This window comes from Eschrichtius robustus, chromosome 8, assembly GCF_028021215.1.
Source record: "Eschrichtius robustus isolate mEscRob2 chromosome 8, mEscRob2.pri, whole genome shotgun sequence".
Lineage (NCBI taxonomy): Eukaryota > Metazoa > Chordata > Mammalia > Artiodactyla > Eschrichtiidae > Eschrichtius > Eschrichtius robustus.
The window spans coordinates 69,350,321-69,363,893 of NC_090831.1; the positions used below are offsets into that span (position 1 = coordinate 69,350,321).

The window sequence follows — 13,573 nt, forward strand, 5'->3', positions numbered from 1 at the left end:
AAGGCAACTATTGTGCATATATTGTCTAATTTAATCCTTAACCTTTGAAGTAAGTACTGTTGGTATTCCCATTTCACGGATGAGGAAACTGAGGCTTGGAGTGGTTAATCAAATTATCCAAGTTCACACAGTAAGTAGCTGGATGTTAATCAATGTCATTGTTAATCATTAAAGTGTTAGCTGCCAATAATTTAAAATGGAATCTCTCATAGGGTAATTATATTTTAAAAAGAAACTCAAAGATAAAAAGATCTTCAAAATCCAACAGAACAGGGCTTCCCTGGTGGCGCAGTGGTTCAGAATCTGCCTGCCAATGCAGGGGACGCGGGTTCGAGCCTTGGTCCGGGAAGATCCCACATGCCGCGGAGCAACTAGGCCCGTGAGCCACAATTACCGAGCCTGCGCATCTGGAGCCTGTGCGCCACAGCAAGAGAGGCCGCGATAACGAGAGGCCCGCGCACCGCGATGAAGAGTGGCCCCCACTTGCCACAACTAGAGAAAGCCCTCGCACAGAAACGAAGACCCAACACAGCCATAAATAAATAAATAAATAAATAAAAATTTAAAAAAAGAAAAAAAATCCAACAGAACAGAGTCAGATTAAGGAACAGCAAGTGACAGGGTAGATATACTGGGTAGAGAACTGCCTAACAATCATAAATTGAATGGCTAAGGGAAAGAGACGTTTCCTCCTGTAATCACACCACTCTTTGTTTGCCCTGCTGCCAGAAGACCAACATTCTCAACCACTATTCTTTAGAGTACAATGAGTCTTCTATCTTATACAGACTTGTACCAGACTTATAAACTCCTTACGGATACTGACCATTAATCTCTGTATCCCCTGAAAAATAGTAGGCATTGAATGAATCAGTGAACAAATAAACTCAGTTGGGCTCCTTCTGTCTAGTCCTCCCTAGTAGTGTGACCAACAGCCTCATACAATTCAAGACCTACATTTGAAGCAATTTCTCCATGTCCCATCTTGAACTTGTTGCTGAAACCTCTCCTCCTGATTCTTTGCTTTCTTTCCAGTTTTTGTCCTTAATAATGTCTTCTAGATTATCCCTGACACTCAACTTGTTAAGGCCATGAACAAACAAATGGCTGGCTTTATTTATATTAGAAGACGTGTCTCTACTAGAGCCTAGGACGTTTCCAAGGGTTCTCTAACCCACTTCTGACTTCTTCCTCAGTTACGAGGAAAGGCTTTACTTTCCATGGAATCAAACAGTACCCATATTAAATCATGAGAGGCTTCTCCTTTGACTGACTATCCAACAGGTTGTGCAGCTGGCCTAAGAGATGGGGCCAAGTTCCCAATGCTCTAGACTTAAATTTGTATATACTTTCCCAGAGAAACAGTATAACAAATAGTAGTTAGGCTCCCAGACAGCCCTGCAGAAAAAGTCTATTTCACCACAGTACAGTTAAAATATTACACAATGGCAATTACATTTTTATTTTTTCATCATAAATATACACCATATTTATGCTATATTGTGGACTAAATAGCTGTTTATGGTTAATGCTGGTTAACAAGATTTCAGTATCCAAACTAAAAGTAGGATGAGTTATCATCCAAGTATTAAGCAGAGGAGTAAACTGCTGGGTATCACCAAACTACAGTTAAGTAGAAAGCTAACAAACATAATTAAAAGCAACATATACGTCTACCTCTATAAGTACAGACTAAGATAGAGCAAAATTTTTAAAGAAAAAAATCATTAAGATTTGAGATTCCAGGTATACTTTTAAGAAAGAAAAGATAAAACTACTAAATAACTTTTTAAACTTTATATAACTTCACACTAGCTCTATTACTATTTAAGAAAATATAGTTTAAAAATTTACTGCAGTTCAATCTTAATATATGAACTTCTTGCCACCCCTTAATTAAAGGTGTAGAGCATATTTTGATAGCAAAATGCTATCTAAAATATGCTTTAGTTGAAAAGAATAGAACTAAAATAATCTGGTATGTCTTACTTCTCAAAAGTGCCAAATCTGAATTTGTTCTTCACAAACAGAAATTAAATTTTCTTCTTTTTAGACACATGCATCGACATTTGTAGACAAACCCTATTTAAAACAAATTTCATGTATGCAAATGCAGGTTTACACAAAGAAGGAAATTATGGGCTGATTATTCATTTTACAAAAGGATTAACAAAAGAATTTGTTTAAATAGTTAATCTGCCAGTATACTTAAAATACAGTTAAAATTTTTAAAAACCAACTTATAAACAACTTTTCAGAAATGCACTCATAGCATAAAAGCAGTTACAAAAGTATCAAGCTTCCAAAACGTTATTATTACAATCTTTGTCCCAATCCCTTGACTAACCTAGCAGGTGACACAAAAAGATTAAATACAATAGCTGAAAATGGCACAGAAAAGCAAATTTTATATAGTTCTTAACTATATACATGTATGTCTCTCATAATCATTAATACTGGTTTCTTGTTAACTGTTTCTTTACTGCGTGCAGTGAAACTGCACGCAGAGGCTAGCAAACAATGAATCAATATGGCTGAAGGTGACCTAAGAAACCACAGAGCAAAGGGTCTTCTCTGCCTTCATCGTGCAGGCAAGCCAGAGGTACAAAAGAAGAAAAATCCAAGAGGTCCTATCAGCGTTGCAGCTTGTTTTTGATTTTTCCTTTGCAGTTTTCTAAGAAGTGCTCTGAGATATAGAAGACAATGTCTGGGAAAAGGAAATCCAAATCTGATGATCCAGAAATGGAGCATTTTGGAACAACTAAGGGAAGCAGGAAGGATCCTAATGCTCCCAAGTAGCCACTACTGGGAGTGTTCGGTTCAGAGTTCCACCCTGAGATCAAATCCACAAACCCAGGCATCTCCACTGAAGACCAAACAGATGTGGAGTAATCTGATAGCAAAAAAAGCAGCCTTACAATAATAAGGTAGTGAGGCTGAAGGAGAAATAGGAAGAAGATTTGGACAATGCAGGAAAATCTGATGGTGCAAAGGAGACAGATGTTGCCTAAAAAAAGGAAGATGAAGAGGATGACAGGAGGAAGTAAAGAAGAAGGGGGTTGAGAAAGAGGAGGATAGAGAAATAAACTTGAGTATCTAACTCCACATGAATTCCAGAGTAGGGAAAAACACAATAAACTTCTTGGAGATGGCTCTGCCCTCATTAGATTTAATTACAAAATTCGAATATAATCAGATTGCAGTTTCTAAAAGTGCACTAGAAATTTTAAGTAATTTACATGAAGTAGCCAAGAGTGTTATTAGTACCCTGAAATTGTATCAAAGTTGTATATATTTCCAAATATTTTAAAATAAGACGTTTTTCTCACTCTGTGCATCTTGCTTAGCCTAGTAAAAGCATTTAAATATATTCATGGTGTTTTTTAAGTGGTGTTAACTATGGTTATTGGCTAGAAATCCTGCATTATCAACTGTACATATCTATACCTTATAGAATGAATAAGTAGGCAGCCAGGCTGGGAAGTGTGAGGCAGTGAACAAGGTACCTTTTGGAGGGGTTAGAGTTTTGGGTCTGTGCTGTAAGGCTGGACCCACTGATGCTGCGTGCTGATGTTATTATACTTGTTTGTCTGTTTATAAATTTATTTATTTATTTATTTATTTTTGGCTGCACTGGGTCTTCATTGCTGTGCACGGGCTTTCTTTTTAGTTGCAGCAATCCAGGGCTACTCTTCGTTGCGGTGCACTGGCCTCTCATTAAGGTGGCTTCTCTTGTTGCGGAGCACGGGCTCTAGGTGCGTGGGCTTCAGCACTTGTGGCACACGGGCTCAGCAGTTGTGGCTCGCGGGCTCTACAGCACAGACTCAATAGTTGTGGCACACGGGCTTAGTTGCTCCGCGGCATGTGGGATCTTCCCCAGACCGGGGCTCGAAGCCATGTCCCCTGCATTGGCAGGCGGATTCTTAACCACTGCGCCACCTGGGAAGCCCTATAGTTGTTTTTACATATACGTATTTGCCATGCCATCAGCTGCCATTCTTAGTTTGGAAAGGGGAAAGTTCCTATGAGAAGTGTGTGATTTTTTTTTTATTCAATGGGATAGTTTTAAACAAACTAGACAACTTCATCTTCAGCAAAGTGAAGAGTCACTGCAGCAAAGTCCAGAAAGCTTTGCTACTTAAACATACAATATACAACATTCTGCTATTTTTTTATGTTTATAATGATGAAATGTTTTTTGAAAAAAAAACAGACCATGTATATGTTTAAAATTATTAAAATAAAGCATAAATATTTTAGTGTTTGAAAGCTTATAAGTCAAAATTCAATTTATTTTAGAAATGCTTCAGGTTCTACTAATTTAGGATTAGGGAAGACCAAAAACTTCTAAATAAGAGAAATATGATCCTCCCTTGGGAACTGAGCTAAAAAAAAAATCAACACACAATGGGAAACATCTGAATTCTCTCAGGCCCAGAAGACCAATGAGGTAGCTTAATCTATCAACACACTGATAATAATGATAATGCTTTGGCAGAAAAAAATGTGCTTAAAGTAAAAATGAAGTATCAAGAGGGGGCAAACTTCCTAATGTGTGCTCAGCACTGTCCAAGAAAAAAGGGCAGTGAAGCATGAGGACCCACAATGTTTTCTACTGTAAACTAAACGGATGTTTTCTACTACAAGGCCTGATGAAAAATCTCTCATGCCTACCCAGTTCCCATTATTTTAATTCCATGTTTACCAACCATGGCAACCTTCTAAACGTTAATTCAGTTTCCTAGAAAGCTTAATAGAGGTCCACAATCCCTTACTTGCAATTCTGAAGTCAAAGAAGTTTCAAAAAACAAAAGCTCTTTCAGAACTCATCTGGTAGCAAATCCGGACCTAAATCGACATGAAGCGTTTATTTACTCTGCTTAATATGAACTGTCAAATGCTTTACTGCAGAAATATTAATGTACTTGATTACAGGGTACTACTCCAGATCCCACAGGGGTGTGTCTTAAAATTCAATCATACTCCTCCTTACCTTTCTAAAATCTAAAAAATTCTAAATTCTGAGACACCTCTGAAAGAAGTGTCCCTGGATCTAAATATGAATATTCTGACTCCTGGAAAAGGAGAGCCCTCTTCATCAGCCCCCACTCCCCAACCCAGAGAAATCAGCATTCTAGCTTATACTTCAGTATTACATAAATTTAGTTAGTGTGAATCTGAAGTCAATATTTGATCATCTCTGGGTATGCTGATAAAGTCCAATTCCAAATGTACAAGATCAATTACCAGGACTTACAATGACAATCTTGGGTGGCACAAACCTACCTAGAATCTCCTTCCTAAGCCTACTGGTTTCCAAGCCACCTTCCATCCTCTCTGACCTGCCAGAAGACAAACCAACAGTTAACCAATTTCCTCTGCCAGTCCTAATACACTGTCAGCCTTCATGCAACCTTCTACAATACTTAGAAAAAGAAAAGGTAAAAAATGAAAATAGATTTCTAACAGTTATTAAGTAGCAACTTAATTTTGATTAAATTAAGTTACTGGAGAATTATGACTATTTAAGTATGATCTCTAAGAAATTAACATGAGAAGATTCTTCACGTTGCTTAAAAAGACAAAACTATACCAGATAGATGGCCCTGATGACTCTTTTCTGACCTCAGTTTAGACCCCTAAAGATTCTAAATTCTAAATATGTCTTCTAGTGGTTAAGGAAAAAAGAGTAACTAGATAAAGTTTAATTTTTAATCTATACATGTTTATTCTTTCCCAGCAATGCTTTGTAGTTTTCAGTGTAGAGGTCTGTACATCCTTTGTCTGAATTTTCCCTAAGCATTTCATTTTTTGATGGTAAGTGATATTTAAAAAGTTTAATTTCCAAGTTTTCACTGCTAGTATATAAAAATACAGTTAATTTTTATATATTGATCATGTATCATACAACCTTGCTAAACTGACTTATTAAATTCCAGAAGTTTTTTAGTAGATTACATCAAATTGTCTACATAATCATATCTCCTGTGAATAAAGGCAGTTTTATTTCTTTCTTTTCAATCTGGATGCCTTTTATTTCTTCTCTTATTTCAGTGGCCATTTACAATACCGAATAAAAAGTCTACACATTTAGATTGTTTTAATTTTACAAAACTCAGCAAGAAATAATTAAAGTATATAGCTGACATTATTTATTAAACATGAAGAAGTCTAAGTTTAACCTACAAAATTTAAAGGGCAAAATTAGGAACTATATTTATAAGGTGCTAGTTGACTCAATGTATGTGTTTTCCTGTGCTTTGTGACACAAGACTGGTAACAAAAATGCTGAGTATACCCAACTGCATTGTTTAAAATCACATTTATTGGCTTTCTTATAATTACTAAAGTAGCACATGATCTGGAATTTTGAGGTACAAGGAAGAAAATTATAATCATCCTTAATCCCAGCACCCAAAGATAAACACTATTTATTTTTAATTGTATCATGAGCAGTTTTCTATACCATTAATTCTTCTGAAACACCATTACTAAGAGCTGCATACTAACCCATCCATCATATGGCTATGTTATAATTTCATTCTTCTGCCATCACTGGACATCTATACTGATTTAAATTTTTCACTATTACCATATACATTCAACACAGCAGTTAAATTCATATATAAATCAGAGAATGACCTCTTATTAGAGTCCCTTTTGCCCATTCCTGTATTAAAGCTGTTAAGTGTTTTCCCAGTCCAAGCTAAGTTCTTTTTATACTAATGCTATCAATCATCTATCACATTACTCCCAAACACATTCCATTTGCCTTTTTATTTTAACTATTTTTTAATTCAGGAATTATTAATTTTATGTTAATGGTAAGTATTACAAAGAGAAATAAAATGTACTGTATTTTTATTGTCTGTGGTATCACTATGGTAACACATAACCCTAAAACTAAAAGAAAAGATTAAAGAGAAAAATCAGTGGTGCCAATGAAAAGTGTAAAGTGGGTTAAGCCGTTTGATATAGTTTTAATTCATCTCCTAATATAATCATATCTTAGAGGTAAAAGAGAACTTTTTGGTCCATCTGTAATTTCAAGGGTAAAATATTACTTCCCTTACTAAGACAACTGAAGCCAAAAATCACACAGGAAATATATGTGCCTGACTAGCACAATAGTTTAACAGTTACATTGCAGCAACTTCTATTCTCATGTCATTAATGAAAAAAATCTTTGAGAAAGAAATGTGTCGCAATGAGCATCTTGGGCTAATAAACATACAAATAAATCATTACCTAAACAATACCTAAACATTTCCTAATTATGCTAGAGGTGTATTAGATAGAAACATGATTTTAAAAATCTTCCCTATCCCTTAGGAAAAATACCAAAAAATGGAAAACAAACCAAATATACAAATAAACTGTAATAAGCAAACAAGCAAAATTCAAAGAAAAAAATATATAATCATTTTACATTAAACAAAAGTTGAATAGTCTTTTGGAAACATTAATTTCCAAAATCTTAACGGATTTTCATGAGGTGAGAGCACAAGATTTTCATCGTGCTAGTTGTGTGGCACCAAACAAGTCATTTTACTTCTACAGGCCTTAGTTTCTTCATCTTTAAAATGAAAAAACTGAGAATCCCCAGTTTGAGATGGCAGATTGGAGAAATCAGAGAAGCTTATTTCTTATTTCTCCTCCCTTCCAAAACTCCACTGAACTGATAATAGAAAAACTTTTAAAGGAGCGATCCATAATGACTAAGAAAGGAGCCATTAGAAGCCAAGAGATTTCAATAAGGTTCTCAAGATGGAAAGCAGGTGGAGAAGTTTAACTAATAAAACAGCCTAAATAGAAGCAGCCACAGCTTAGAAAACAAAACAGAGAATAAGAGCTGAAGATAAAGCCAAACTGCCAGAACCAACTGAACACAAACACCAGGGAGGTAAAGAAAATGAGGAGCAAGAAGCAAATCCAAGGGAGATTTACTGAAACTCTGTAATCCTAAAAGTCATTTTCTAATCAACAAGCCTACCTATATGCAGAGTTCTCAGTTTCTTATTGCTTTACTTGTAAATTTGGACAGATAACCAAATTCACAAGATACCTGAAACCTGAAAGATACCAAAATAAAATGAAAAATGTCCCCAGAACCGATAAATTAAGGAATAGTAAAGAATATATTGCTCTTTATTATAAGCCCTCCCACACTAATTTTTTTTAACCACATATATACATTACTTTGGTTTTTCAAAAAAGCTGAAGAGCATTAACCGAAAAAACAAGTTTACTGAAGCAATGTGAAGCCCCTTTCAATCAATTCTAATACTCCCTATGTAAAACTTCAGACATTTGTTCTTATTAAGCAAGCGTAAAATAATTTATCTCATAAAATCATAAGTAAACCAGTAAAATCAACATTATGCATATATATATAATCCTTTTATTAAATTCTATGCAAAAACTTACTTCAAATTCTTAAGTCTGTGTGGTATACAGACATACACACACCCCTACACACACACAGATCTGTTTTAGAACCATAACTACTAGCATATTAATATTATCATGCTATTACCATTATTTTAAATCTATAAATTCCAATAACTTTAAAATCACTTAAATAAAAGGACGTACCTCTATGTTCCAGTAATATAGTATAAAGTCAATAATATAGGCAATGTTGATCAAACTATGATTTTTAAAAACATCTTAATTTACTTTATAACATAAGCACTGTTAAAACGCATCTGACACCAATAAAAGTTAAGTATTTCTAAACAAAAAATACCGTAAAAGCTTCCAAATACTTCAGAAATGAAAACAACAAAAAAAAAATTTTATGTTCCAAGGATATACTGTTTCAAATCCTCACCTTCACCCCTTTTCCAACCATTAGTTAAGGACCAGAGTATGGCTAAAATTTTTTAAATGGTAAAGCTTAACGTAGAAAAAACACATGTGTGACATATCACCATTCAATAAACCATCACCATCCAATAAACCATCACAAAAACACTACACTGAGTAACACGCAGAATAAACAGGACAACTAAGAGGTTCCCAGATGACTCCCTCATACTTGGTAGATGATCCCCCACACATACAATCCATCTATTGAACAGAGAGGTAATTCATTCCTTTTCTCCCACAAACTAAAATACAAAGTTCAAATCAGGATGTTCAAAAGCAACAAAGTGAGGTCCTCAAATTAGATAAGAGAGACGTACAATTATAAAAACTGCAAAATACCCATCCAACCCTAATTATATTAAGTTAAGGAAACTCTAAATATAGATGACATGCAACGTAATCATACATTTTTTAATCTGATGATCCACTTCAAACTCATAAGATATCCCACATGAGTTACAAAGGGACAGTTACATGAAATTTGAAGCATTTCCTCCTCTCTAAAATGAATACAACAAAATAAAACAAAAAAGCAAATATTATGATAAAGACTATCATACAAATCTAAAGACTTAAACATAATCAGGAAGGGTAAAAGTATGTTCTTTTGCAGAAGTAGCTTAGGAACAATTGAGTACAGAAAAAGAAAAGAACAGAACAGTTCCAGCACTACACTACTACCTTCATTCTCTTTAACTCCTAAAGGTTAGTGGTCTATCTTTGACCACTATCTATCTAGCTTCCCCTGTTACACCCAGCCTGGGCACTTTAATTCACACCTTTGGACCATCAATTACAAATAATGAATTCCAAATCTCTATCTCCAGCCACAATCTGTCTCCTGAGTATCAGAGTAAATGTATCTCAGAACATCTCCACCTGACTGTCCCACCAGAATTTTTAACACAAAAATGTACTATACTGAACTCATCCCCCACCTGCTCCTCCTATATACTTATTCTGGTTATTGGTATCGTATTCCAAAACTTGAGAGTTATCCATTCTATGGCCTCCCCTCTAATTAATCCTGTATCAGTCACCAAGTCAAATCCCATTCTACCTTAAAAAGGGTAACACAAAAACCCATACTCTCCATCCTCAGCACCTCTGTCTTGGTTCAGGCACATACATATTTGGGATTAATACCTCTCTCCTAACAGTTCTCCCTACCTTCAATCTGTCTCATTCTTCAATCATTCCTTTCTATTGCTGTTAAAGTGATCTTTCTAGAATATAATTTGAATCGTTTCACCACTGCTTAAAATCTTTCAATGATTCAAAATAAAGACCTAAAATCCTTAGCAGAATATCCTGTCTCTTGTCACCTCTTTAGCTTTCTCTCTTCCTTATCTCCCATGTAATACACTAAATTCTAAACACATCACTGCAGATCCTGGAAAAAGTCATACTGTTTCTTACCTCAATACCTCTGCATAGGTTATTCCCTCTTTCTAGAGAGTCTTTTTCTTGACAAGGTAACTCTGACCTGCTCAAACCTCAGCTCAGACATTACATGTGGCCTCAGCTTCCTCCATTCCCTCCTTGCCCCTACAGCACTTCAGAGACACCCTTTCATACTATAATCGTCTATTATACTCTAAACATGGACACCATAAAAGTAAAATACACATATTATTCATTGTTGTGTCCTACAATGCCTAGCACTTTGCCTGGCAATAAGTGATCAATAACTATTTAAAGAGTGTTTAAGCATTTTGCTTTTTCCAGAAACTTCCACTATAAACCTCCCCCAAGAGACAGAGAGCAAAGCAGCTACTTAAGGAAAACAATGGAAACCAGGCAAGAAAGCAACAGACATAAATAAATGGGGCAAAAAAATGAAAAATTAAACACACGGAGTCTTTTCAAAGTGGCTCCTAAGGAGCTGTTTTTTTGTCTCACATTCTAACACAAACGTCTTTTACTTGCTATTTAATTTTCAACATTTATTCTAATTTCCCAGAAAATAGTGGTAAGAAGTTCTTCTCTCCACAACTGGGTCGGCACAGAAGGAAAAATGGAAAGCATTACCTAAAACAGCTATTCTTCAAAACTGAGCATAGTCAGAACTTTGAAAGTGCCATAATAAGTAAGACCCCCTGATCTACCCAGCCCCAATTCCACTTTTAACAGTTGTCCCCTAAAAGGCTTGGGAATAAGATTACAAGGGGTATTTTACTAACCAGTTATCAAACACCTCTCCCTGAACTTAACATTTTTTCTCTATGGTAAGGAATTAAATAAATTCACTATTTACTCTGTAAATATGCCATTTACATTTTTATCCTTAAGATAAAATGAAATACTTTCCTCTTACCTTCCCCCAAAGGTCCTTGAACAGAAATTTCCCGAGATGAATTTGCTCTAATATTTGCCACAGTTTTCTGTGATCACAGATGAAGGGAATAGAGAACTCTCCTCCCAATACTAAGTCCTCTCATATTGCTGAACCTTCCCCTTTCTCTTCTCCAGTGGTATCCATACCCAACTTTGCCTTTTAAAGTAAAGCAAATTCAAGTTCATAAGTAATTTTAGAAGTGTGTGAAAGAATCCCAGAGACCAAATGCCACATAGCACTAGGAGAGTTTTTTGTGGGTTTGTTTTTTTTTTTAAGCTGAATTCCTGACACCAAGTCTCCTCGGTTGATCAACACATTTTTTTTTAAACGAGTTTTTTTTTAAATGTCTCTTTCCTCTAGCCTATTATCAATTTATTCTGGGTTCCTACTCTTTCCCTAAAAAGCTTCCCAGTTCTTAGGACCTCCCAAAGTGCCCTTATTTCTTCCCAACATAGAGCTAGACTTCTTCCTGTCCTGCCACAAACTGACTTGGCTTAAAAGATGTCACTTACATTTACATACACTAATTTAGAGGTGCATATTGTAAATACTGTTACGATTTTACAGATAAGAAAATAAGACTAGGAAAAGTGATCTGACACTTATTTATTAAAATAAATGCCGGTACCTGAATTTGAATCCAGTTCTTCTGGCTTCAAGAGCAAGTTACCATATTAAAAGAAAGCAGTCTGCAGCAGTCTGCATTTTAAAAGAGTCAACTTCCCTGGCTCTAGGCAGCCTCACTACATCTAATACACACGATTTTTAGGCAAGTTCTAAATTTCACCATTGTCCTAAATGTCCCTCTTGCAAGCATCAATGAGTCTACAATAAAAATTCTGCAATTCAGTGAAAAAGTTCGGTGTTCACCCTAATGTTCACCCTGTGTTCACCCTTTATGATTTTTTTTAAAAAACAGACTTCAATAATCTCTGTAGCCATCAACTTTTTAGGCTGAAGAATTGCTTACCTCAGTTCTTAAACCAACAGTGCTTCATGCTTTCAAATACCTGTCGCTCTAATTGCCAATTTCATTCATTTCTTGATATTTGCAAATAACTAGGGGCAGTGCTGCATGGCTCCCAACCCCACGAAATACTCTAAATGAAGTACTCTGAATATCATTTGACTTCACTCAAAAAAGGGAGGGAAAGTCAAAGGGTTAATCCCTAATGCATGTGTCTGCTTAAGATTTAGTGCAATGATGCAGAGCAATTCAACAGAATAACGTGACTTGAGACTACGAAGAAACCGACTTTCACCTGACTTACCTCTGACCAGCATTTTTGCCCACCGCTTGTAATTACCCCCAGTCTTATCCAATTTCTGTTATCAGTCAACTGAGAATATTATTAAGACCCAACAAAGAGCACTGGGATTTTAAAAATAGTAATTATAGAAACAAGCCTCTAAAACTCTGAAAACTAGTAACGAGAAAACCATTAATTTATCAATAGGCGCTCGCTACGTGCAAGGCATTGGAGGAGACAAAAAAGCTGCCAAACGGTAAGCTCTTTAAGCACTTGACGGTGACATTCAATTTTGTAACCTCCATCCTCACCCCTCCAGCGCTTGGCAAAACCTGAACTGAACTGGACACGCTGTTGTAACGGGATGTGCTCCAGCGAGGAACCCGTGGGATAAACAGACCAGCTTGGGACGTAACTTTGGGAAGTAGTGTTTGAACGGCTTTGCGCTGTTTAATTCAAACGGAACAGGCTGCCGCTGTGTTCGAGCTCGTGCGGCCCGGGGAAACCAGCCGGGCCAGGCGGTCTCTCCCAGAGACAAACGGGGACACCGCTGAGGGACCTCAAAGGTCTGGGGCGAAGAAAAGGGGGCAGTTACTTGCCTCCCATTCCTGCAAGAATCGCTCGGCCTCGTCAGAACCAACGGTCTTATGTCTCCTAAATTCGTCCTTCACGTACTGGTCACCAAGGGCTTTGAGGTCTGGGGGCAGAACCCGGTGCAGCAGCAAAATGCGCCGATACAAGGCCCGGACACGCGAGACGTGCCGAACAGACATAACTCCGCGCGAGGACCACAGGCCGCGCCTGCGCAGAGAGACCGCGCGCGCCTGTCCTCCTTACAAGCCGAGTATAAGTAACCCAAACACAAGCGGAAGAGGGCGCGCGGCTTTCATCCGGTTTGGTCCGGCCTAATATCAGGACCTTCCGGAAACGCGAGGGGCAGAGGCGGGCAGAAATGGGCCGGTCCTTCTCTGAAAGGGGCGTAGCTTTAGTGGAGCGCCAGCGCAGCGACCACTTAGGGGCTGCGTCTGGGGCGGAGGGGTCGTCACGCTTGCACGTCAAGCAGCCCACGCTTGTCACCCCTCAGTTACACCCCATCATCTTTACCATTCATCTT

General features: G+C 36.9%; 1 protein-coding gene across 1 annotated transcript in view; it reads right to left on the minus strand.

Annotated features, from left to right (window-relative positions):
- SDHAF3 (succinate dehydrogenase complex assembly factor 3) overlaps positions 1-13,304 on the minus strand; it is a 43,533-nt gene extending 30,229 nt beyond the window's left edge. Inside the window, exon 1 of the mRNA XM_068550030.1 lies at positions 13,059-13,304. Coding sequence (XP_068406131.1) covers positions 13,059-13,232 — 174 coding nt within the window. The 5' untranslated portion in view covers positions 13,233-13,304. The remainder of the gene's footprint in view (positions 1-13,058) is intronic.
- Positions 13,305-13,573: the final 269 nt, after the last annotated feature.